The sequence below is a fragment of the Cnephaeus nilssonii genome, assembly GCF_951640355.1.
Source record: "Cnephaeus nilssonii genome assembly, chromosome: 7".
NCBI classification, from domain to species: domain Eukaryota; kingdom Metazoa; phylum Chordata; class Mammalia; order Chiroptera; family Vespertilionidae; genus Cnephaeus; species Cnephaeus nilssonii.
In genome coordinates this window covers 81,264,911-81,287,752 of record NC_137078.1, presented here as the reverse complement: position 1 = coordinate 81,287,752, position 22,842 = coordinate 81,264,911, and the positions used below count along the sequence as shown (strand labels likewise).

At 45.0% G+C, this 22,842-nt stretch overlaps 2 protein-coding genes across 6 annotated transcripts in view; both read right to left on the bottom strand.

The window, feature by feature from the left end:
• Positions 1–8,999: 8,999 nt before the first annotated feature.
• Positions 9,000–12,470, bottom strand: TMEM35B (transmembrane protein 35B). The gene is made up of 3 exons (XM_079777461.1): positions 12,343–12,470; positions 10,661–10,841; positions 9,000–9,698 (listed from the first exon to the last, which is right to left on the bottom strand). Exons 1-3 carry the CDS (start codon positions 12,448–12,450, stop codon positions 9,529–9,531), a joined length of 459 nt encoding a protein of 152 aa, XP_079633587.1. The 5' UTR covers positions 12,451–12,470; the 3' UTR covers positions 9,000–9,528.
• A 3,255-nt stretch (positions 12,471–15,725) lies between these two features.
• Positions 15,726–22,842, bottom strand: part of ZMYM6 (zinc finger MYM-type containing 6) — a 45,122-nt gene continuing 38,005 nt past the window's right edge. For 3 of the 5 annotated variants that reach the window (XM_079777122.1, XM_079777120.1, XM_079777121.1), the window contains exons 15-17: positions 20,987–21,088; positions 20,350–20,494; positions 15,727–17,628 (exon numbers count right to left, since the gene is read on the bottom strand). In XM_079777122.1, the coding sequence (XP_079633248.1) occupies positions 15,794–17,628; positions 20,350–20,494; positions 20,987–21,088 (2,082 nt within the window). In that variant the 3' untranslated portion in view covers positions 15,727–15,793. Of the gene's footprint in view, positions 17,629–20,349; positions 20,495–20,986; positions 21,089–22,842 lie in introns of all 5 variants that reach the window. The other 2 variants (XM_079777123.1, XM_079777124.1) reach the window with 2 other exon arrangements.

The window sequence follows — 22,842 nt, the reverse complement described above, 5'->3', positions numbered from 1 at the left end:
AAACCAGCAACCTTTGGGTGTATGGGATGATGCTCCAAACAACTGAGCCACCCAGCCAGGGACCGTGGCCACTTTCTAATTTTCTTCATATATACAGTTGCTTTTGAATGTCCTAGATTTTAATATTTGGTTCTCAAAGGGATAAAGCATACAAATGAAGGGGGGAAAGGATGCAAGTCACTTCAGCCAGAGGAGGTGTGTCTCTCAAAATAGGGGTGGTGCAACAACAATGGCTTCCCGTCTTTTTGTTTGCACCTCAGTAGCAGCAACCATTCCACAGATGCCCTGTATTTGGAGGACAGGATCATTGTTGCCCACCCTATCTCTCACACACTGTGCATAAGCTGCTCCAGGTACATGTGCACAGCTGTCTGCCCCACGGCTGAAACTGGCCAAAACTAACAGCAATTTACTGTCCAAGTTTTCACTGGAAGTTGCAAACCTTCAACGCTTTCCAGAGTTCCAAAACAGTTACAGCAGACAGATTATGTCAGTGTAATTACCTAGGTGGGGAGACTGATTCCTGGTGCTTTCCCTTCTGCCATGTTCCCAGCATTTTTTTATGACACATAATGTGAAGTACCAGAGGAAAATAGGGAAGTCAAAAATAATTGTCACATCATTAGTTTTATACATGTTATTAGAAGTACAAGGTTTTCTTTTTTATTCAGATATACTTTATATCCAGTAAATTACACAAATCTTAAGTGTACAGATCCATGAATTGTTACATATGTAATTGCCATCCAGATGGAAGATATAGACATTTACGATACCCCATAAAGACTCCCTTATGCACTATTCCATTTAATAACCCCTAAGAGATAACCACTGTTCTGAATTCTATCACCATATAGTAGTTTTGCCTGTACTTTACATAAAAACATAATCATACATACTGTAATGTTTGTGTCTGGGTCTTTTGCTCAATTTTATAAAAGTATTCATCCATGTTATCACATGCAGTTAATTTTTAATTTTTGTTTAGTATTCCAGATATAACCATACCATAATTTATTATCCATTCTACTATTGATTAACATTTGATTTGCTTCTAATTTGGAGCTATAATGGAAAATGCTGCTATGGCTATGCTACATACATGTCTTTTAGTGGACATATGCATTCGTTTTTCTTGGACATACGCACAGGAGCCAAGTTGCCAGTCATACAGCTTATGTTCGTTTAGTTTTAGTATATGCTGCCAAATTGTTTTCTAGGTATTTGTATAAAGTTATCCTCCCATAAACAATGTACAAGACTTCTCGTTTCTCTACATCTTCACCAATTCTTGGAGTTGTCACTTTTAAAAACCTTAGCCATTCTAAAATTGCATGTGCATGAGGTGGTATCTCATATTAATTGATAGCTGCTGAAGACAATTGACACATGAGTTTTCCCTGGATCCTGGAAAAAGGACATGTCTGACATCTAATCAAGGATCAACCTGGGCTCCCTTTTCTCCGTCCTGGATTAAGGAAGGGTCTCACATCAAATTCTTAAAGGTTCGGAATAAGTAAGGGGACCAAGAATTCAAGGTAATTGACAGTACAAAGCAGACTGCTCTCTCTCTCCCTCGGGCTCCTTGCCTCTGGGTCCCCACCCCAGGTTCCTGCTCCCCTGAGTGACAGGGAAGGAGGATGGTGATTCCCACACACTGTAACTCTAGACAGAGGCTTTCTTTCTGCAGTGTCTGATCTCCCAAAGGCAATTGGCTCTCAAGTTCTTTTTTCCCCAGGTCAGACACACAAGACTAAGTTAGACATTTCCCAAAGGAAACTGACTACTTTACTAAGGGAAAAGTCACATCAAAAGCAAGATAGTACAAGACCGCAGGGATAGATGAGGCCAGAGGGAATCGTTTTTTATCTGGACGGAATCAACTTCAGCCTCCGGAGGTTCAGCTGGCTCTAGTGTGGACACCAGATCACTTCTCAGAGACCCAGCTTTGCATGGCCCCCGGGGCTGAGCAATTCATTCCACCAGAGCGACTGAATTCATGATGTGGGCCCGGGCTGCCTCCTGGCTGTGATGTGAGATGTTGGTCAGCGTTGCATGGAATGAGCCAGCCTAATCCTCAAGAAAGGAGAGAGAACTAACAATTACCAGTAAGTGTGTGGACTTTTGTTTAATTCCTCCAACAAGCAAGATAGGCTAAAATTTGGCTGGTGTGAGGTCTTAGGTGATACCCTTTCTTTTCCCATTTCTGCCTCACCAGGTTTCAAACAAATGTGGAGCAGACTGAGAAGCCTCCTAGGAAAAAGAAGCAAATTAACCTTGCTCACAGCTGGATTGCAGACAGGAGTCTAGATTCTGGAAGGAGGCAGGTGACTATGCCCAGTCCTGGTGAGGAAGTGTAAAACAGAAACATGTTGTTGATGGGTGTGTAATTGGTGCAGCATTTTGGGAGGCAATTAGGTGATGTAATTAAAACAACTTAAGGGTGCACACACACTCCTTGACACAGCAATTACATTGCTAGGAATTTATTCTATGGATTTTCAAGTATGCAAAGATTTGTGGATAAGAACATTCATTGTATCGTTGTTTACTACAGTAAAACTATAGAAACAAATGCCCAACAATAAAGAAACAATTCAGTAAAATAAATACTGTGTCTATTAAAAAGAATGAGGTAGATATCTATATGTGCTGATATAAAAAGATGTATAAGATATGGTAAATGAGAAAAGTGCAGAAGAGACTTGTAATACCGCATTTGTGAATTTTTAAAGAAAATTGACTATACATATATTCATACTGGAATAGAAAACATCGGGAAATATATACATAAGAAACTGTGAACAGCCCGGCCAGTGTGACTCTGTGGTTGAGCATCAACCTATGATCCAGGAGGTCACAGTTCAATTCCCGGTCAGGACACCTGCCCTGGTTGCAGGCTCGAGCCCCAGTAGGAGGCATACAGGAGGCAGCCAATAAATGATTCTCTCTCATCATTGATGTTTCTATCTCTCTCTTCCTCTCCCTTTCTCTCTGAAATCAATAAAAATATATATACTTAAAAAAGAGAGAGAAACTATGAACAGTGGCTACCACTGGGGACCTTTATTTTGTATTTTACAGTTTCCTCTACTGCTTTGAATTTATTTTCATGAATATGTGTCACTATTAAAACATAAGGGAAAAATTTAAAGAAGGAACAAGAAACCAATGAAAGTTAATTTACCAAATAGAAAAGAGGGAATTTATCAGGTTTGTCATCAGAAGGCAAATTCAGCAGTAGGGTATGAAGGTCAATAAGACATGATGGCTGATTGGTGGACCCTCCCCAGCCAACTTGGCAACAAGAACATGCTGCTCGCATTCATTGAGCTCTAACTCTCTGAGACCCAAGCAGTCTTACGGAGACCTGATAACATGGCTGAGGAGAGTAGTGGTTCCCTTCGGCACCTGAAGCCAACTCCTGAGTCATCAACACATTAAGGGGGAAAGCGCTGGTGGCCAAAGTCATTGGCAGGGATTTGCACCCAGTGACAGAGTCTCAGCTCAGCCAAAGCAAAAAGCAGCAAGTCTGGCGGATCGCAGTCCCAGCCAATTGCAGAATAGATCTCCAACTTGGTTACCACCAAGTCTTGGTATAGGCGTCTTGGCACAGTGGAGGTGATGACAGAGTTGCAGGTATCCAACAACAGCAGAAGGAAGCAATCAGCAGGACTGGCCGGGAATGCATCCGGATCATACACGCTTAGAGACTCCCAGAAACACTTGAGGAAAATCTACCAGAGACTGGAATGTCTGAGTCATTTTAACTTAATGATTCAGGTTTCTTTAATTCATCTGGTATACTGAGGTATTACAGTAGAGAGCACAGGGGATACATCCATGAATAAGGAAAACATGAAATTTATTACGTTAAACTGGATAAAAATAAAATTGCCAATATTCAACCTTTTGGATCTACAAAAGATGGCACTTTCTTATGGATCAACATAAATGCATTCTGGCAAGAGAGAATGAAAACCAATGAATTACCCAATTAATTGCTCGATTACAATTATGAAAAGAGCTATGAAGGAGTAATCGGATCTAACCCAGTTGTGTGTGTGTGTTGCTGGTCAAGAAAGGCTGTAAGAGTTACTTTTTAAAAAAATATATATTTTATTGATTTTTTACAGAGAGGAAGAGAGAGGGATAGAGAGTTAGAAACATCAATGAGAGAGAAACATCGATCAGCTGCCTCTTGCACACCCCCTACCGGGGATGTGCCCGCAACCAAGGTACATGCCCTTGACCGGAATCGAACCTGGGACCCTTGAGTCCGTAGGCTGACGCTCTATCCACTGAGCCAAACCGGTTTCAGCAAGAGTTACTTTTAAGGAAATGAGAATGAAGAGGAATTAGCTCAGTGAAGGAAAGGGAAGGACGTCATTCCTGGCCGTCAGGTGCAGAGGCCTTGGAGCTCAGGAAACTGGCCTGTTCCAGAGACTGAGAGGGTGACTGAGCCGGTGGAGGGGGCAGAAGTGGAAGAGGCTGAGGCCGGGTGGGATGCAGGAGCCAGCTCAGGCAGAACCTTGCAGGCCATGTTAAGGACTTGAATTTTATCCCATGAGATTTTTTTAAATGGCATATTTTTTGTATCCAAAAGTTGGCAAAGTCTAGGGAACACTCGTGTTCCAAAGAATGTTCTATCCCCTTTCTTACAGAGGAGGCCCGTGCTCCAGCTAGGGGCCTAGTGTATGTGGTTGCATCAGAATGAAAATCTAGGTTCTTCCAAAGAGCTTTGTCTAGCTCCCAGTGGCAGCTCAGCATCCAGGAGTCCTGGGGGAAGCTGGGCACAGAGAAGCAGTAGATCAGCAGGTCCAGGCAGCTGCTGAGGCTCAGCAGTTCCAGGCTAAAGGCGTGTGGGACATCAAGCGCCATGATACCCTCCTGCTGGGCCACCCAAGGAGCCAGCAGCAGGTAGTAGGGTGCCAGGCAGAGGGCAAAGATGAACAGAAGCCCCAGCACCATGGTCCTGGCCACACGCTGGTGCACCAGGCTCACATGCACCAGCAGGAAGACTCTGTGTGTGTGTGTGGGGGGGGGGGGGGGGGGGGGCGGGGAGGAGCAGCCAGGTAGCAGCGTGGGCGGGGCCAGTGGTCGCCCTGGGTCTGGGCTGCAGCAGCACATGCTGATGAGTTCAGGCGAAAGCCATGGCCACGTAGGTGGACAGGTAAAAGACCACCCCAGGTAGTAGGTGAGCCAGAGTGGCAGCGTGAGCGTGAAGAGCACATCGGCCAGGGTTGGGAGACAGCCCCAGGCCCAGCGCCAAGGTGTGAGCAATGGGCACCTCAGTGAAGCAAGGAGGGTCATCCCAGGAGTTGCAGCCGCCAACACCAGGTCCCAACACTGCTGTTCATCTTGGACCTTGGGCTAGGGAGAGGAAGAGAGGTCACTGAAGAGGCCTACACTTTCCCCAACCCCAATCCACCTCTTCCTCTGTCCTTGCTGGGAGGACACACCAGAAGCAAGGAAATCCAAGTGAGTGGGGATGAGGACTGAGCTCAGCCACCACCCAGGGGGGATGGAGAGGAAGGGACGGACTCTAGAGTTATTTGAAGGTGAGTGGGCTTGATGACAAGCTGTGGGAAATGAGAGGCAGATGTCCCAGAGAGCTTGGAAATTTCCAACCTGGTGACTGGGCGGGTGGAGGTGCCCCTCACAGAGGGAGTATGGTTTAGATATGTGGGGGCACAGGCATGTGTAGTCAGCCCAAGCGAGGCTGAGCCAACTGGAAGTTCCGAAGAAACCAGGCTCGAATATAGAGAACCCAGAAAGAGCCCAAGCCAGTGGGGGAAGCACCAGTGGGGGAACCAGCAGGGCATGGATGGAGGACCAGGCTTATGATACACTGAACCAGAGGACAAGCCGATGCATAGTGACCTTGGACTTGCCTTGGTGAAGGTCCTCTCCTGGGCTTGCCTGGAGCACCTTGGACAGTACCTTTTCAGCTCTGTGCCAGGTACTCCAGCCTGTTTCCTACCCCCTAGCTTTTGACCACAAAGAAGTCCTGGATCTGACTCAAATCACTGGACAGCAAAGCAAAAAGAACACAGGCCCTGGAATCAAGCAGATTCAAGATACACACATTTATTTGCCATGTGACCTTGGGCAAATTACTCAGCTTCACGGAGCCTGTCTTCTCTGCTGTAAAATGGAGATTAAAATACCTACCTCACGGTGCTGTTGGGAGGATTATGAGAAAACATAAGTAAAACTCTGAGCACTGTGGCTGCCGCTGGGGAGACACTTCATAACCATTAGCTCCCTTCCCTCTAGGCAGCACACAGAACTGTACACCCACACAGGCACACACAGCGCTAGAGACGCAGGCACCCCAAGCAAACAAAACAACACAGACATCGGGGTGTGCTCCTCTCATCTCCCCAAGGCAGGTAAGTGCACAAGCCAATGTTCTGCCCCTATTTTGGACACATAGACAAACTCCTAGGGTGTCTCAAAACTCAGTTCCTCCAGTACCAAAATCTATCCTCTTGCCTTTGACTCTCTCAGGTTTCAATCCTTTGTGGGATCCTGAGCGAGAGTATTCCTTTCTTGCTCTCTCTCTCAGCTCTGTTCACCATGGCTCTAGTCCCCAAGTGTACCCCCCCTCGCCCCGAACCTCCCCTTGCCATTCCAGTAGATCAGGCCTCTCTTACCTCTTGCTATTCTGGCTATTGCAGCTCTCTCTCTCTCTCTCTCTCTCTCTCTCTCTCTCTCTCTCTCTCTCTCTCCTCTCTCTCTCTCTCTTTCTCGTTCGGGCCCTTGGGACCTGGCTTTAAGGAGCTGAGACAGAACAGAATCCACTTCCACCCACACATCCCAGGACATGACATGAAGATTGGGCACAACAGCTGGAGTGGCTGGGGCCCATCTGTGGCAGCTGTGAGCTGGGTTTGTGGGGTGTGGCCAGGGCCCCAAGGGAAGGGAGTGTCATTCCAGGACAAGAGGACACAGGGAGGAAGATAGAAAAGTGTAAGGAAGCCCTGGCAGCTGAATGTCATTTGTGCTTACCTGACCTAGATTTCAGCTGTGGTTTGGGGGGCACATTTCTTGGAGCCTGGCTTCTCCTTGGGCTGAGGAGCCACTGCTGGAGCTCAAGATATTCCTGCTGCTGTCAATCCTAATTGCTCCTCCTCACCAGCTGGCCAGCCCACTCCCTCTACACGCTGCCTTTCCCACAGCCAAGCGTGGGGGCCCTGTAGCAACTAATCAGCTTACAGGTCAAGCCTTGGTAAACAGGAGTCCTCAGCCTATGCCAGCAGTGAGAGGTTTTACTCAAAGTCCTGGCTGGAGACAGCCTGGCTGTGGCATCCTGGGAGGGGTGGAGATGGTAAGGAGTCAGGATTCTAGGGGCTCCAGGCTCTATTTTCATGGGCTTAAAATGTTCATGAAGAGGGGCAATTCTGGAAAGCAAGGCAGACTTAATCACATCGGGCAGATCATCCCATGTACCCTCAAGTTGAAGAGAGCGGGAGTGCCCTGCCTGCCCACTTCCGACTTTGACAGCTGGTGCAGTGGAAATTGTGCATTCTGGAGTCAATCAGGCCTTAATTCTAGTCTCAGATCTGACACATGGGCACTTAAGCTTTCTGAATCCGTTTTCTCATCTGTAGAACAAGCCAGTATTTAATAATAGCATTTACTGAACACTTATTATGTGCCAGGCACTACTGTAAACACTTCAACCCACTAAATCCCCACAGCAACGCTGAGAAGTATTTGCCATTATTAAACATATTCTGCAAATAAGCTAGTAAGCCGCAGAAACCATTTCCTACCCCCTCCCTTGCTGACCAGTGTGGTAAATCTTAACTAGTTTAATGCCATCATGGGAATTCCATGCTCCTTGCTAGTGATGGGCCTCGTAATGAAAATGTGACATAATTCTGACCAGTGGGATGTGAGGGGAAACCTAGGGGTCTTCTAAGAGAGCTTTCCTCTTTCTTTTCACCTTTGGATGTTATGTGCAAATGTGCACTCTGGAGCTGCTGCCACTATTATGCCTCCCTGAGGGCAGTAGCCAATAAATTGAAAGCAGAGCAGAAAGTGGAAAGAAAAAAAAAAAAGTATTTGATGTCATCATAAGGCATCCTACATTGAAGCTATGTTATCTCTGGACCTCTTATGTGAGTGACAGCTTCCTTATTGTTTTGACCTCTATATATGTAGTGTGTGCACGTGTGTGTGTGTGTGTGTGTGTGTGTGTGTGTGTGTGTGGTAAAGATGGTTGGTAATGTGACAGAAGGTACCCTAACATGGTCACTTTTCCTTGAGCATGGCCACACACACACATCCTTCTGACTCCCTAGGACCTCTGGGATTCACCCCGGGCTCCCGGCACTGCTTTAACAGGCAGCACCCCTTGGAGTTGACTGTTGGGAGCGGTTATAGGGTTAAGCCTCGGACTGACCTGCTGGCAAAGTCACAAACAAGTCCCAGCTTGATCTTGCGACTGCTCCCTAGATCTTTCCTGGGTAGCTAGTGGGCTGTGGGAGGGGCAGCAAGTGCTGCCAAAACAAGTGAAACTTACAACATTGTAGATTACCTTGTTTGTCCCTGATGATAAATAAAGCCTCAGCTTTGCAGTCTGGATCTGTTCTGTGGCCTCAGCCAGGCACAGAAAGACCCACCTAGACCCAGCTTTTTCTCTCTGTCTATCATTTCTCCATCCTTCACCACCTCCCTCAGGCTCGCCGAACCCTTGGCTGTGCTGGCGCGGCACAGTCGACTGTCCCCTGCCTCCATGTAGGGTCCCAGGAGCACTGCACTGAGTGCTCCACCTCACCACCAGAGGCTGGCAGTTTCCGGTCCTTCGTTAGTTCCGCAGAGCTAAAGGGCCCAAGATAAACAATATAGAAGGGAACACCTCATGTGGCTCGGAAGGGCACGCGCAGAAGCAGGCACGTGTACTCTGCCACGCTCCATGTGTAAGTGGCAAAAGCCTTACAAACGTGCATGCCTGTTGAACCAGCACTGACACTTCTAGGGACAGAAAACAGGTATGCAAAGGTGATTCACTGTGAGGTTTACAATAGCAAAAAACTGGGAACAATCCACATGTTCCTGCGTGGGGGCCTGAGTAAATACATTACAGTACAACCTTACAATGGCACACTACACAGCCATTAACAACAAGGTAAAATAGGCATGGTGTATTAGCTTTAAAAAGCCAGTAATAAAATAGTGTATATGGTCTCGTGTTCATTTTTTTAAATCTGTATAGAAGCATAGAAAAGTACAGTTAAACAATGGAATAGAAAATAGTTATTTGGGGGCATTAACATTGTGGGTTAAATTTCTTTTCTGCTTATTTTCACGTGACTAGAGGAATGCTAGTAAATATCAAAAAGAACAGTAGATGTCCAAGAGAGAAAGTAGGCCTAGGTAGACAAGATGTCTATTTCAACGATGGCCATACTTTGACCCTGGACGTACTGTATTGGTAACAAGGTGGTTGACTCTGTGTCCCTCTGTGTTCCTGCTGTGACAGTGACATAGCACCGAGAGGCAAGAGGTACTCTACTCTCAGGATCCCTTGGCTGAACTTGGCATCTTCTTCCTTGTGGGTCTGACCACCTTCTCAGTTCTGACTAAGAACTGGCAGATATCCAGCAGCACCAGGAGCGCCAGGCAGACGACAGCCGGGATGCAGGTGTTCAGTGACTCCTTCAGAGACACCAACGTGAAGATGGACCCTGGAATGGAAAGTCAGGTCTCTGAGGCTCCCTGGGGCACCCAAGAGATCCAGGAGCTCAGGGCTCTCCAGCCCAGGCTGACCAGCTCAAGTCCTCCCCTTAAGCACCCCCAGGCACACATCCTAAACTAGGTGCACTTGTCCCCATGGCCTCCCGGAGAGAGCAGGACCAGGAATCAGAAGCTTTTTGAATTAATGGAACCCCTTTCCGAGAGCAAGAAACAGGAGCAATCCAGCCAAATAGGGCAGGAAGGTGGCTAGATAGGCACTTTGGAACAAATTCTCCCTGCTCCAACTCCTTTCTTAATCCTACTGGAGGGAAGGAGGCCCAGGGGTTGGTGGAGGAAGTGAACGAAAGATCTGAAAATGAGGGAAGCTCCCGCGATGGAAAGAAAGCCTGGGGGCAGGATGGTAGTGGTGGCAGCCATGGTGACACGAGACCTGGGGGGGGCGGGGGGGTATAGAAGCAGCAGCTGTCTTTGTACATCAGCAGTTCCTGTGAGCAGAGCTGCTATGACGGGGTCCCTCCAGGACTTCTAGCCCCAGGCACATTCTCTGCCTTTCTGTTCAGGGGGCTCAGCTTCTTGGTTCCCAACTGCCAGACACATAGGTCAAGTGGCAACTGCTACTCTATCCTCTCATCTCAGGGGTGGGATGAGGGGAGAGCAGTCGGGGCTTTTAGATTACATTATAATACATCCTTATGATGGAACATCACACAGCCAATGGAAGTGATGAGGTAGGAGGTCTAGTTGACATAAATAGTGTTACAGCAGATTAAGTTTGAAAAGCACCTGCCCTAGTCTGAAGACCATGGAAACTGTAATGCAGCAGGAAGTGCTCCTGGTTCCAGAGAAAAAAGAGGGAGGGGCAATAGTAACGGGGAACAGAGGAACAGCCAGGCCTTCCCATCCTCCTCCCCAAGAATTCCTCCTTCCCCCTGCCCAGGGGGACGCCCCTTACCCATCATGAGCACGATCAAGAGAACGTTGCTGATCTCTTGCAGCTTCGGTGGGCCCAGGGCCAGCAGCAACCCAGCCAGCAGTTCCAGCCAGCCCACGGTCACTTGGTAGCTCACGGGATCTGGCTGGTAGCCGAACACCTTCAACGGGAACACCTCAGCGAACTGCTCGAACAGGGCTTTCTAGGGGTGGCAGGGAATGCCTGTCAGCCACTCACCAAGGATCCACTTCCTAGCCACTGGACGGGGCATTTGGTGCCTACGTCAACTACCCCCAACAAAGGAGTGACTACTCTAGACCAGGCCCAGGGCTGAGGTCAGCTGGAAAGGAGAGAGCCTCCCTGGGGGGGGCTGAGCTCTGGAATCAGTCAACGGGCTTCATGCTCCAGGGAGAAGGGCTGGATGGTGATGCAGAGATGGACTGAGTTTCTCACTGGACTCTGCCCAGCCCCAAATTTAAGGAAGAGGAAGCAAGGCTTGGGCCTTCTCATCTAGTGCCAAGGCCTTGGGAACGCCACAACGTCTCTTTACGCCTGGCCTGGCTTCTCTTCAGGCACTGTGCAGCGACTATTTGGAGCTGGGAGAGAGGATGGAAGGGCAGATTGTTGCTCATTAAACAGATTCCACTTTCTACATCATGTGCTGGTGCCTGGATCCCACCGCAATAGACACAAGGGGAGTTGAAGGGGCTCAAAGGGACTCATCTTGCTGAATCAGGCTCCGTCCTGGGCCACATGACTTCATCCTGATCCTCAGGTTGGCTACCTTTTCCTGCTCAGTGATGCAAGGAGGCACTAAGCTGTCTGGCTCTAGGGATGAACTTGCCCAAACCCACCACCTTAAGACAGGAAAGAGGGGGAGAACCCAGGCCTGGGCGAGGGAACTCGCAGGGTCTCCAAGTCTGGCTCTTTGAAAGGCTTGGGGGATTGGTAAGCATAGAACATGAAAGCTTTCCCCAGTCGAGAACTAGACAGACCTCCCTCCCAGGCTCCATCCTCCAGAAAAGGGCTCTCTGGATTCTAAGTCAAGAGAGTGTAACCTTTGGCCTAACCGGTTTGGCTCAGTGGATAGAGTGTCGGCCTGTGGACTGAAGGGTCCCAGGTTCGATTCCGGTCAAGGGCATGTACCTTGGTTGCGGGCACATCCCCGGTGGGGGGTGTGCAAGAGGCAGCTGATCGATGTTTCTCTCTCATTGATGTTTCTAACTCTCTATCCCTCTCCCTTCCTCTCTGTAAAAAAATAAATAAAATGTATTTTTTTTAAAAAGAGAGCGTGTGTAACCTTTACACTTCACCTTCAGGGCGGGTTTCCTGCCCTGCCAAATGGGGATTAATAAACCCTGCCTCACGAAGCTCCCAAGAACTCCAGCAAGGAAGGCACTGTGCTTCTTTCCCACCCCATCTCCCCCCCAGGATCCGGAGCATTCCTCCTGCGGCTCTAGATTCGCCGGGGCCACCAATGCTCCTCTGGAACGGGCCCTCCCGACCCTCCCGTCTATGGAAACCCCCCGCGGGGCGTCAACGTCCAAGCCAAGGTTCAGACGCTCTTCCCCAGGCTCTAGCGCCCTCTGGCCCGAAGGCAGGCGGTCGGCGGGGCAAGGGTGCGGGCGACGGGGGCGGCGCGCACCGGGCACCGGGGTAACCGCTGGGGCCCACCCACCCGCTGCCCACGCCACGCCGCTCACCATCTGCTGCGACGCAGAAGCCGAGATCTGCTCCGAGAGCTTGGCCGCCCCCGTGAGCGCGAAGAAGCCGCCCAGCAGGACTCGCAGAGCGGCGACCAGCAGCGCCATGGCCGCGCAGGTCCTCCGGGAGGGCGGGCTCACGCGCCCCAGTCCGGCCGGCCCCAAACCCGCCCCCGCTGCGGATGGACTTCCTCCCGCCCCGGGGCGGCTGGAGGACGCGCTAGGGCTTCCCTTTCCTCCTCTTCCAGGAGCGTTGCCACTCTCTTTTGTCCCAGTACCTGGTTGGGGGCGGGGGTGTGGGGGGGAGGGGGCGGTAGGGCCGACGGACCTGGCGTTTGTCTCAAGCCCACTTGCTCCTAACTGACTATATGAGCCCGATTGAATTTAGGGAAAATGTGTCTCCCAGTCAACACGAACAGAGTGGAGTTAGACATGGTATCTGGAAGTGGCTTGCAGGAGAGCACAGTTAGTTAGGATGCAGACCAGGGCCTCATTCCTGCCCTCGGTGCGCCGCAGCATCTGCTCCTGTAAGTAGGGATAATGCTGCACCAGTGCCCCAGCGTCTGTAAGAGGCCTAGCACAATGCCTGGCACATGCATGAGCTCAAAAAGTTATTTGCGAAGTAATCTATGAAATTATTAATAATAAATCAATAACGAGTCATTATAAAATGAATTGCTCTTTTGCATCTTTGCTTGAAACATATCTTCTGATTTCTCTCAGCTGAAATCAAAATGTAAAAGGTGTTTGAAAATTCAGATACTTGTGATATCCTGGGCAGTTAGGCAGGAGCAGAGTAGCAACAGGCCAGGTACAGAAGGTCCCCAGGGTGGAAAGCCCTGGGTGCCTAGCAACGGGCTAACCTGGGAACTCAGGTATTATAGGGTGGGACCTCATCCCCAGGGTGACCTTACCTCCCCTAGCATATCTCGGGTCATGCGGTTTAGACCCCTGACCTTTCATATCACTGGCCGTGCAGTTCGGACCCTCCCCTGACCTTTCCTCCCCTGGCATGTCACTAATCCCGTGGTACATCTCCTTAGAGGAGAACAAGGGTGGGCCGGAGAATAGCCTCATTTGACTCCCTTGCATGACCACTCCCTTAAGCATTAAGGCCTCGGAACAATGAGGTTCTGAACCACATGAAATAATCCTATAAACAAAGCCTCAGGTATGTTGACCACAGAGACAGAGTTTTGGTCAAACTACAGATAAATGACATCTAGGCCTCAGTAGTGTTTCAGCTCCAGGCCCAGAAAAGCAGCAAGGCCAGGCAGGCAACACCATAGCGGACATCAGGACCAGCTGCAGTGACTAATGATCCCCTCCCTGCCTTGGCCCCAATCAATCAGTGGAGACCACAACTCTGAGGAGCCATACCAGGAAAATCTGATGAATACGCTATGGAGATCCTCCCGAGACCACGAGATAAAAGCCATTGAGAGGAAAGACCCAGCACATGCTGGTGCTCATACTCATATTCTCTCTCTTCTCTTGCCTTTCTCCCCCTCCCTCCCATCTCTCTCTCTCTCTGACACACACACACACACCCACACGCACGCACGCACGCACGCACACGCCTTTCCCCCCCTTCTCCATCCTCCAGGCGTCTTTTGTCTTTCTTTCTCCTATGCTCCAAGGACCCTTGTTTTGCCTCCGTAACTTGCTTCCAGACGCCACGCAGCTAGTTGGCTCACTTCTTCCACAGCTCACGTCTACCCCTGTGACTTTCTAAACAAACTTGCACTTGTATTTGAGTTCCCTGGCTCTGAATTCTTTTCTTAGTCGAACTCAAGGACCAAAGTCTAACATCTGATGCAGTTCGCTATTAATACTTACAGCTGTGAGAGAGAGGTTTTCACAGATCTGTTTTTACCTAGAAATCTGTCTAGACCTGGATGGGCAAACTGGGCCAAATTCGGTCAGTTGTATGGGATGTATTTTTTACTCCCTCCTCCTCCACCAACTAATGTTTATTTGTTTACACTAGAGGCTGGGTGCCATGCACTGGTGGGGTCCCTCGGCCTGGCCTGCGCCTTCTCGAAATCCGGGACCCCTCAAGGGATGTCAGACTGCCAGTTTTGGCCAGGTCCCCACAGACCAGGCCGAGGGACCCCACCAGTGCACGAATCCATGCACCAGGCCTCTAACATGCATATAAGATCTTTGGTTAATCTCTTCTCGCCCTCCCCAGTCCCTCCTTCCCTCTGAGATTCATAGTCTGTTCCATGTTTCCATGCCTGTGTGCTGAGCGTCTGCCCCTGGTGGTCAGTACGCGTCATAGCTACCAGTCGAACCCTCGAACATCTGCTTAGGTTTTTATATATAGAGATTTTTAATGATAAAATTTTTAAAGGCAGCTTCATGAAAGGAAAATTATATGGATTCATATTTCAATGTTCATAGTTTTATTGAAACAGCCACATTCATTTGTCTGTGTACTGTCTACAGTTGCATTTGTGCTGTAACTGCCGACTGAGTACTGCAGTTGCCACCTATGGCCTGCAAAGCCTAAAATATTCACTATTTAGCCCGGGCCAGTGTGGCTAATTGGTTAAAGCATAGGCCCAAGCACTAAAGGGTCGAGGGTCCGATTCCCAGTCAAGGGCATGTACCTGGGTTGCAGGTTCTCTCCCAGCTCCCAGCGCTCCCCTACCCCCCACCACAAACACACACACACACACACACACACACACACACACACACACACACACCATCAGGAAGAGTGTGGGAGGCAACTAATCTACCATATTTTCTGGCGTATAAAACGACTTTTTAACCCAGGAAAATCTTCTATACGCCCAGTCGTCTTATACGCCGGAAAATACGGTATGTGCCTCTCTCACATCAATGCTTCTCTTTTCCCCATTTCTCCCTTCCTCCCTCCCTCCTTTCCACTCTCTCTCTGAAAAGCAATGGAAAAAATATTCCTGGGTAAGGATTAACAAAACGAACAAAAAATCACTATCTGGCCCTTTATGAAAAAAAGTTTGCCAAACCCTGGTCTAGTGGGCCAGAGAGGCCCCCCTACAGGGGTCTCAAACTCTCCTGCTGCTTTCATTTCCTGTTCATCAAGCTGCTTGGATCTTTTTTTTTCTACCTACCACAACCTGCTATAGTAGGAGGCAGGCTGGCTGAAGACAAACACGTCCTACGTGCTTCTAAATGCCAAGCAGTTTCAACATCCAGGTGTGCTATTTATTACATTATAAATTGGACCTTTCACTACCTACATCTTTGTCATTAATCCAAATTATTTGATCAGTCAATAAAATGATATACAATTATGTATAAATGTGTAATGATTAAATTCCTCAACAAAAAGTGAAATTATTCAAACATTTAATCACTGAAAACACATAAGCACATTAGGAAATTATATTTTAGGATACTTATCCCATACAAAAATTAACACAAAGTTATAGAATTTGATAAGCAATATACACATTTACTATTCTTTCTCCTTTACTAATTTTTCTATCCTTGGAATTAAAGATGTGACTGCAAGTCTTAGGGCAGGACCAGAAATCAACAGATTTCTTTGTTTTGACTCAGTCAAAGCTGAAAATGTAGCATCACATAAGTAAATAGTTGAAAAAGGCAATAAAAATTTCATTGCCCTTTCATGGAGTTCTGGGTAACCTGTCTTTGCTTGTATCCAAAACTGAGTTACAGACATTGATTTAAATACTGATTTTAATTCTAAATCTGAAGATAACTGTGCTAGTTTTTCTTCTTCCAAGTCCTTGAGATTACTATTTCGGTGATACATGAAAGGATTAATTATCCACAAATTTCCCAGGCGCAAGTCTTCTTCTGGTGGATAACAGTCACTGAACATTTGATAAAGTCCTTCCAGGTGCTCAAAAACAGTGCTTGAAATGCTTCTCATATTTAAGCTGGATGAGTTTGAGAATTCGGAAAATGAAGGAAACATGTCATAATCATTCTCTTGTGTGCGCTTCAACCACATTTTTAACTTTTCTTTAAGTACATCCATTTTATTATACAAATTGAACAGCGTAGTCATACTTCCTTGGAGACTTAAATTTAGTTCATTTATAAGTGAAAAAATATCTGATAAATAGGCCAGCCTTGCCACCCATTCCTCATCAAGAAAATATTTGGCCAAATCGGAATGCTGCTGATTTAAAAAAATTTCAATTTCATGTCGTAATTCAAATAATCTTGTTAAAATTCTCCCTCTCGATATCCATCGTATTTCAGCAGGAAGTGGTAAATTCACATGCTCAGAACCCATCATCTCTTCACACAAAATTGTTAACATCCGTGAATTCAAGGCATTGCTCTTTATAAAACTTAAAATTTGTGCTGACTGCAAAAGAATTTTATGTAAGCATGGAGACAATTTTTCTGCTGCTAAATGTTCACGGTGAATAAAACAATGCGTAAATGCCAGTGTATTCATGGCAACTTCGTGAATTTTTTCCCTTAATCCAGAATACCTGCCAGTCATGCTTGCAGCTCCATCTGTACAGAGACCAACACAATATTTCCAATTCAGAGATTTACTATGAATGTATTTATTTATTAGTTCAAATAGTTCAACACCAGTTATTTTAGAAGGCATTTCAATACAACATAATAATTCTTCTTTTATATCACTACAATCATTATCAATGAAACGAATATAGCACAAAAGAAGGGTGGTATTTGAGATTTCTGAAGACTCATCTATCTGAAGGGCAAACCACTTTGACTCTCTGACTTTTTGAATCAGCTGTTCCTCAACATCTGCAGACAGTTCATCAATCCTGTGTCCGATCATACTATTAGAAAGAGGAATGGTTTTCATTTTGTCTCCAGCACTTGAACCCCAAACTTCTGAACACATTTCTACTAAGTGTGGTTTAATTAACTCTTCAGCAATGGAGAACGGCTTCTTGCTGGCAGCAATTTGGAAAGCAATTAAATAAGAAGCTTTCACGAGTGACTTTTCAACTAGTAAACACTTTTTAAAAGAACTATTTTGACATTCCATTTCAAGTGATTTTTGTTCAAAAAAATCTACTGGTTTGTTTTCCAATTCTGCATGTTTTGTCTTTAAGTGATGAGAAAGATTTGCTGGCTTCATGTGTTCAGCAGATAAGATTTCTCCACAAATGACACACTGAGGCCGTGGTGAACTTTCTTTTGATCCAGGATAGATAATAAAACCAACTTTTAAATATTCTACATCATAAGTCTGGAAAAAATCTATTTTTTTTTTCTTTGCAGGTGGAGAAGCAAGTTCCACATCATACTTCCCATTGGGCATAGGTAAATCTGAATAAAATATTTGAATTTCAGTTATTTTCAAGAATAAGCTATGTTATTGATGTTTTCCTCATACATATTTAAAGTTTATACTTTTTTTACTACTTATCAAAGGAATATACTAAAGCTTAAACACAAACCATAATACTTCCATGATGCCAGTGAAAACAGAATTTCTCCTTTGTCCTAAGCTTGGTCACTGATTAAAGTGAAACTGTAAGCTGTGGTACATGAACAAGAAATTCTGTCTATTCAATAGATAACTGGAATCAGGGTTGAAGTCCACAGAATACATCATATTAAGAATAAATTACTTCACTTTTTAAAAACTCAGGGGGAAAAAAGAGAAAAGAAATGTTGCAAGAAGTTAACATTTGGTAAATCTAGATGAAGAGTCTATTGGTGTTTGTTGTGCTATATTTTCAATCTTCCTGAATTTTTTCCAAATTAAAGTTGGGGGTGGGGGAGAGGGTTAATTAGTAGTTTTAATACTCAATGTTAGTGAGGGTGCAGAGAAATTAATGCTCTCAAAACACTGAAAGTTGGAGCATAAATTGATGTGCTTTTCAGAAGGGCAATTCTTCAACATATATTAAAAAAAACAACTTTGGGAAGGTAATGGGGGGATGAGGGCAAATATGTAATACCTTAATCAATAAAGAAATTAAAAAAAAAAACTATGATAGCTTTTGCGCTGGCTGGTATTTCTCAGTGGTTAGAGCATTGGCCCCAGTCAGGGGCACATAACTGGGTTGCAGGCTCAATTCCTGGTGCACTGGGGTATGAGTAGGAGGCAGGTAACCAATCAATGTGTCTCTATCACATCAATGTTTCTCTTTCCCTCTCTCCCTCCTTTCCACTCTCTCTAAAAATCAATGGAAAAAATATCCTCAGGTGAGGGATGGCAAAAAAAAGTCTACAATAGATTTTGAAACTATAATTCCACTACTTAGAATTTATCCTAAAAATAAAATTAGACAAGTGTACAAAGATCCATTTACACAGCTTAACTCAACATTTTTTCATAATATTAAAAAAATGAAGTAATCCAATTGCCCAATCTTAGAGGAATGGGTATGTTATATACACTGGAATCTATGCACATCTTTTAAGAATCTCAATGTATATTTAAATTTATATTCATATGGAATGGTTTCTGGTTTCTGATGCAATTCAAATAAAAGTGTAGTTTATAACAGTATATAGGAAACAATCCAACATTTAACATAGAAAATTTTTTAATGCATAAGCACACATACCTACACATTTAGATGTCCACAGATCCTTTACTACCTTCCACATGTGAATGTGCATATAATATTAATTCATGTACACAAAGAGTGTATCATTTTAATGGGAATATAAAGCAATCAAACTTACTGAGGAAGGAAAATGGGATTCTCCCTGACTCCTACCAAAAGAAAGGCATCCTTCATAAAAACTCATGATTACTTTTTATATTTTTTATTGATTTCAGAGAGAAGGGAGATGGAGAGAGAGATAGAAACATGAATGAGAGAGAAACATCGATCAGCTGCTTCCTACATGTCCTCTACTGGGGATTGAGCCAGCAACCCAGACATGTGTCCTGACTGGGAATCGAACTGTGACCTCCTGGTTCCTGGGATGACACCCAACCAACTGAACTTCACTGGCCTAGCTCATGATTATTTTTTGACAGAGTAAGCTTTTAAATACACTATATTCGATGAAGTAAAATTAAGAACAAAAATCAGCCCTGGCTAGTGTGCCTCAGTTGGTTAGGCGTCATCCCATGCACCAGGAAGTTGCCAGTTCAGTTCCCAGTTGGGGCACATGCCCAGGTTGCGGGCTTGATCCCAGGTAGGGGGTATGTAGGAGGCAGCCAATTGATGTCTAGTTCTCACATCAATGTTTGTTTGTTTCTTTCTTTCTTCCTCTCTCTCTCTCCCTCTTCTTTCCTCTATCTCTAAAAAGAAAAAATCAAGCCCTATCTGGTTTGGCTCAGTGGATAGAGTATCAGCCTGTGGACTGAAAGGTGCCAGGTTTGATTACAGTCAAGGGCACATGCCCGGGTTGCAGGCTTGATCCCCAATGTGGGGCATGCAGGAGGCGGCCGATCAATGATTCTCTCTCATCACTAATGTTTCTATATCTCTCTCCCTCTCCCTTCTCTCTGAAATCAATAAAAATATATTTGAAACACAAAACAAAATAAAATAAAAAATCAATACAAAAAAAATTTTAAATTAAAAAATGCTTTGAGCAGAGCTATGAAAGTAACTGAAAATATAAGGGTAGGTGGGGTTAAAAGCTATAAAATGGATTGGAGAAACAGTTTATAACCTTTTCAAGTATGAATTCAAATAATTTTCCTTATCAAAAATACCTCAGACATACAGTCATACTTTTAGTAACTGACAAATCAACTTATAGTATTTTTTAAAAAAAAAGAACTAAGATTAAATCACTAATGCTTTTAAAAATTTTGTGTTTAGTAATTGTGATAGCTTATCTATACATCTGGAAAACAGATGTTTGTCTACTCTACACGTAATGCTTTGTGTGCATATGGATTCAATTTAGTAATTATTAGTGTAAATGACAATAATTATAAGAGAAATAAATTAGATGTTCAAAAGATTAAATGTTTTCACATTTAAGTAATTACCAATGACTTTCTTTTCCTTTCTTTAAAAACAAACAAACAGAGGACACACTTTCCTCATGTGGAAAGCACAGGACACATACCTGTCTGACATTCCTTGTGTTGTGTATGTGGTTTGCAAGAGATGGCCTTGGTCTGTGTGGCGGGCTTGCACAATAATGCTTTGTTCTTTAAAAGCCGGGCAGACTGGGAATAAAGAAGTTTCATGGCATCTGTCTGTGTATTTTCCTAGTTAAAAACAAATTAAGAAACCAAAGAGAGATTTTTTTTAGTATCTCATCACTAACAATAATTGCTATCAATTGAAAGGTGGCATATATCAAGAGAAATATAATTCCTTTGAGTGATTGTAATAAAGAAGTCACTATGGAAAATATACACTAACTCCTAATTCTTCTAATCAGTATTCCATTTACTGAAAATACTCTACCCATAGTAAGTATAATCAAAACAATGAAAACAATCTTTGCTAATTAGGACAACTATTTAGAAAAATTAGAGCCGATGTCAGACTATATGCAAAAATATATTCCATATCAATCAATAACCTCAAAATGAAAAATATTAACTGGAGAACTTTTAAATGAACAGAACAAGAAAAAAGTATTCTTAAATAAAACATGAGAGTTAAAAACAGCCCTAATCAGTTTGGCTCAGTGGATGGAGCGTCGGCCTGCAGACTTAAGGGTCCCAGGTTTGATTCCGGTCAAGAGCACGTACCTTGGTTGCGGGCACATCCCCAGTGTGGGGGGTGCGGGAGGTGGCTGATCGGTGTTTCTCTCTCATCGATGTTTCTGGCTCTCTATCCCTCTCCCTTCCTCTCTGTAAAAAAATCAGTAAAATATATATATATTTTTAAAAGGCAGATAAGATGGACATATTTGAATTTTTTTTGCAAACAAAGGTCTTTATAAAACAAAGTTGAACTCTGGATGGTGTGGCTCAACTGGTTGAAATGTCATTCTGCATACTGAAAGGTTTCAGGTACAATTCCTGGTCAGGGCACATTCTCAGAATGCAGGTTCCATCCCTGGTTTGGGTGCGTGCTGGAAGCAACTGATTGATATCTCTCTCTCCTCTCTCTCTCTCTCTCTCTCCCTCTCTCCTCTCTCCTCTCTTCTCTCTCTCTCTCTCTCTCTCTCTCTCTCTCTCTCTCTCTCTCTCTCCCTTTCCCTTCCTCTTACAAATCAATAAAAACACATCCTTGGGTAAGGATTTCTTAAAAAAATTGAAGAATAAGCAACAGAGTGGGAGAATGTATTTAAAACATGTTTTTTCATTCAGTTAATATTTACTGAATGTTCAGTATAAGCCAGGCAATGTTCTAAGCCCAGGGGATACAGCAAAAACAAGACAAAGTCCTACTCTCATGTGACTTACATTCTAGAGGGAGGCACAGAAGATAAACAAGTAAGACAAATATATAATGTATAATTTTAGGGAATGATAAGTGCTATGAAAGAAATAAAGTAGGGTAAGAGAGTGGAGAGTGATGGTGTAGAGGAAGGAGTAAACATTTGAGCAGAGACCTTCTGAATATTCAAAAGAGCAAGCCATACAAAGGCCTGAGGTCAGCAGATTACAGGCAGAGGGATGTTAGGTGCAAATCTGTGAAGTGGGAAAGAGCTTGGTCTGCTTTAGGAATATCAACAAGAACAAGGCTGAATAAGTAAGCAGGGGTGAGAATTATACATTTGGAAAGGTAGGCAGAAGCCAAACTGTACAGGGTCTGGAAGGACTGTGTTTTAAATTTTTAAAATAGATAATATATGCAATAATTTTGAGTTATATAATAATACAAAGGGTATAAAAGTATATAGATAAAAAGTTTTCTATGCTTCTCTGCCATCTAGCCATACAACCAATCTTCCCAATTTCTTATAGATTTTTCCAAAGATGGCCTATGTCAATGATTATTTTAAAAATATATTTTATTAGACCCAACAAAGATGGCGGCATAGGTAAACACCTGAACTTGCTGCCATGCACAACCACATCAAAACTACAACTAAAAGATAAAATGAATATCATCCAGAACCATGGGAAGGCTGGCTGAGTGGAAATTCTACAACTAGAAGGAAAGAGAAAAACGCATTGAGTCCAGTAGGAGGTGCGGAGGTGTGGAAGTGTGGTGGTACAGAGGTGCACGTGAAACAGGCTGGCAACTGGGTACGCTGTTGTCTTTTTCAATCGGGAGGAAGATACAAGCTCCCAAATGCTCTGAACTCCAGTTCGGGGCGAGACTCTGGGGACCCAGACTCAGACGGAGAGAAACTGGACTGTCTGGCATCGGGCCGGAACGCGAGGGCAGCTTTCTCTCAGAGGTGCTTGCAGCTATCATTGTTTCTGCATGGTGCTGCGGGACACATAGACCCGGGGGCCTCTGTGGGGGCAGGGCTGATGGGCAGCCATTGCAGTTTGCTCTGCCCTGGTGGTTCCCTGAGACCCCATCCCACCCAATTTACAACCCCACCCGAGCTGTGCACAGAGGCTTTTGCATATCAATGGCCTGGCCTTTTGCAATCGAAAACCTAACAAACTGCAGCTGGGTCAGAGAGCCCGAGAGCTTCCAAAAG

What these genes read in the sequence shown, in the direction of transcription:
- TMEM35B (XM_079777461.1), bottom strand. Translation starts at nt 12,450, where the DNA reads ATGGCGCTGCTGGTCGCCGCTCTGCGAGTCCTGCTGGGCGGCTTCTTC. An exon ending in CTTCTGCGTCGCAGCAGATG is followed by an intron (nt 10,842 to 12,342) that starts GTGAGCGGCGTG and finishes TGCCACCCCTAG; the next exon opens with AAAGCCCTGTTCGAGCAGTT. An exon ending in CTTGATCGTGCTCATGATGG is followed by an intron (nt 9,699 to 10,660) that starts GTAAGGGGCGTC and finishes TTTCCATTCCAG; the next exon opens with GGTCCATCTTCACGTTGGTG.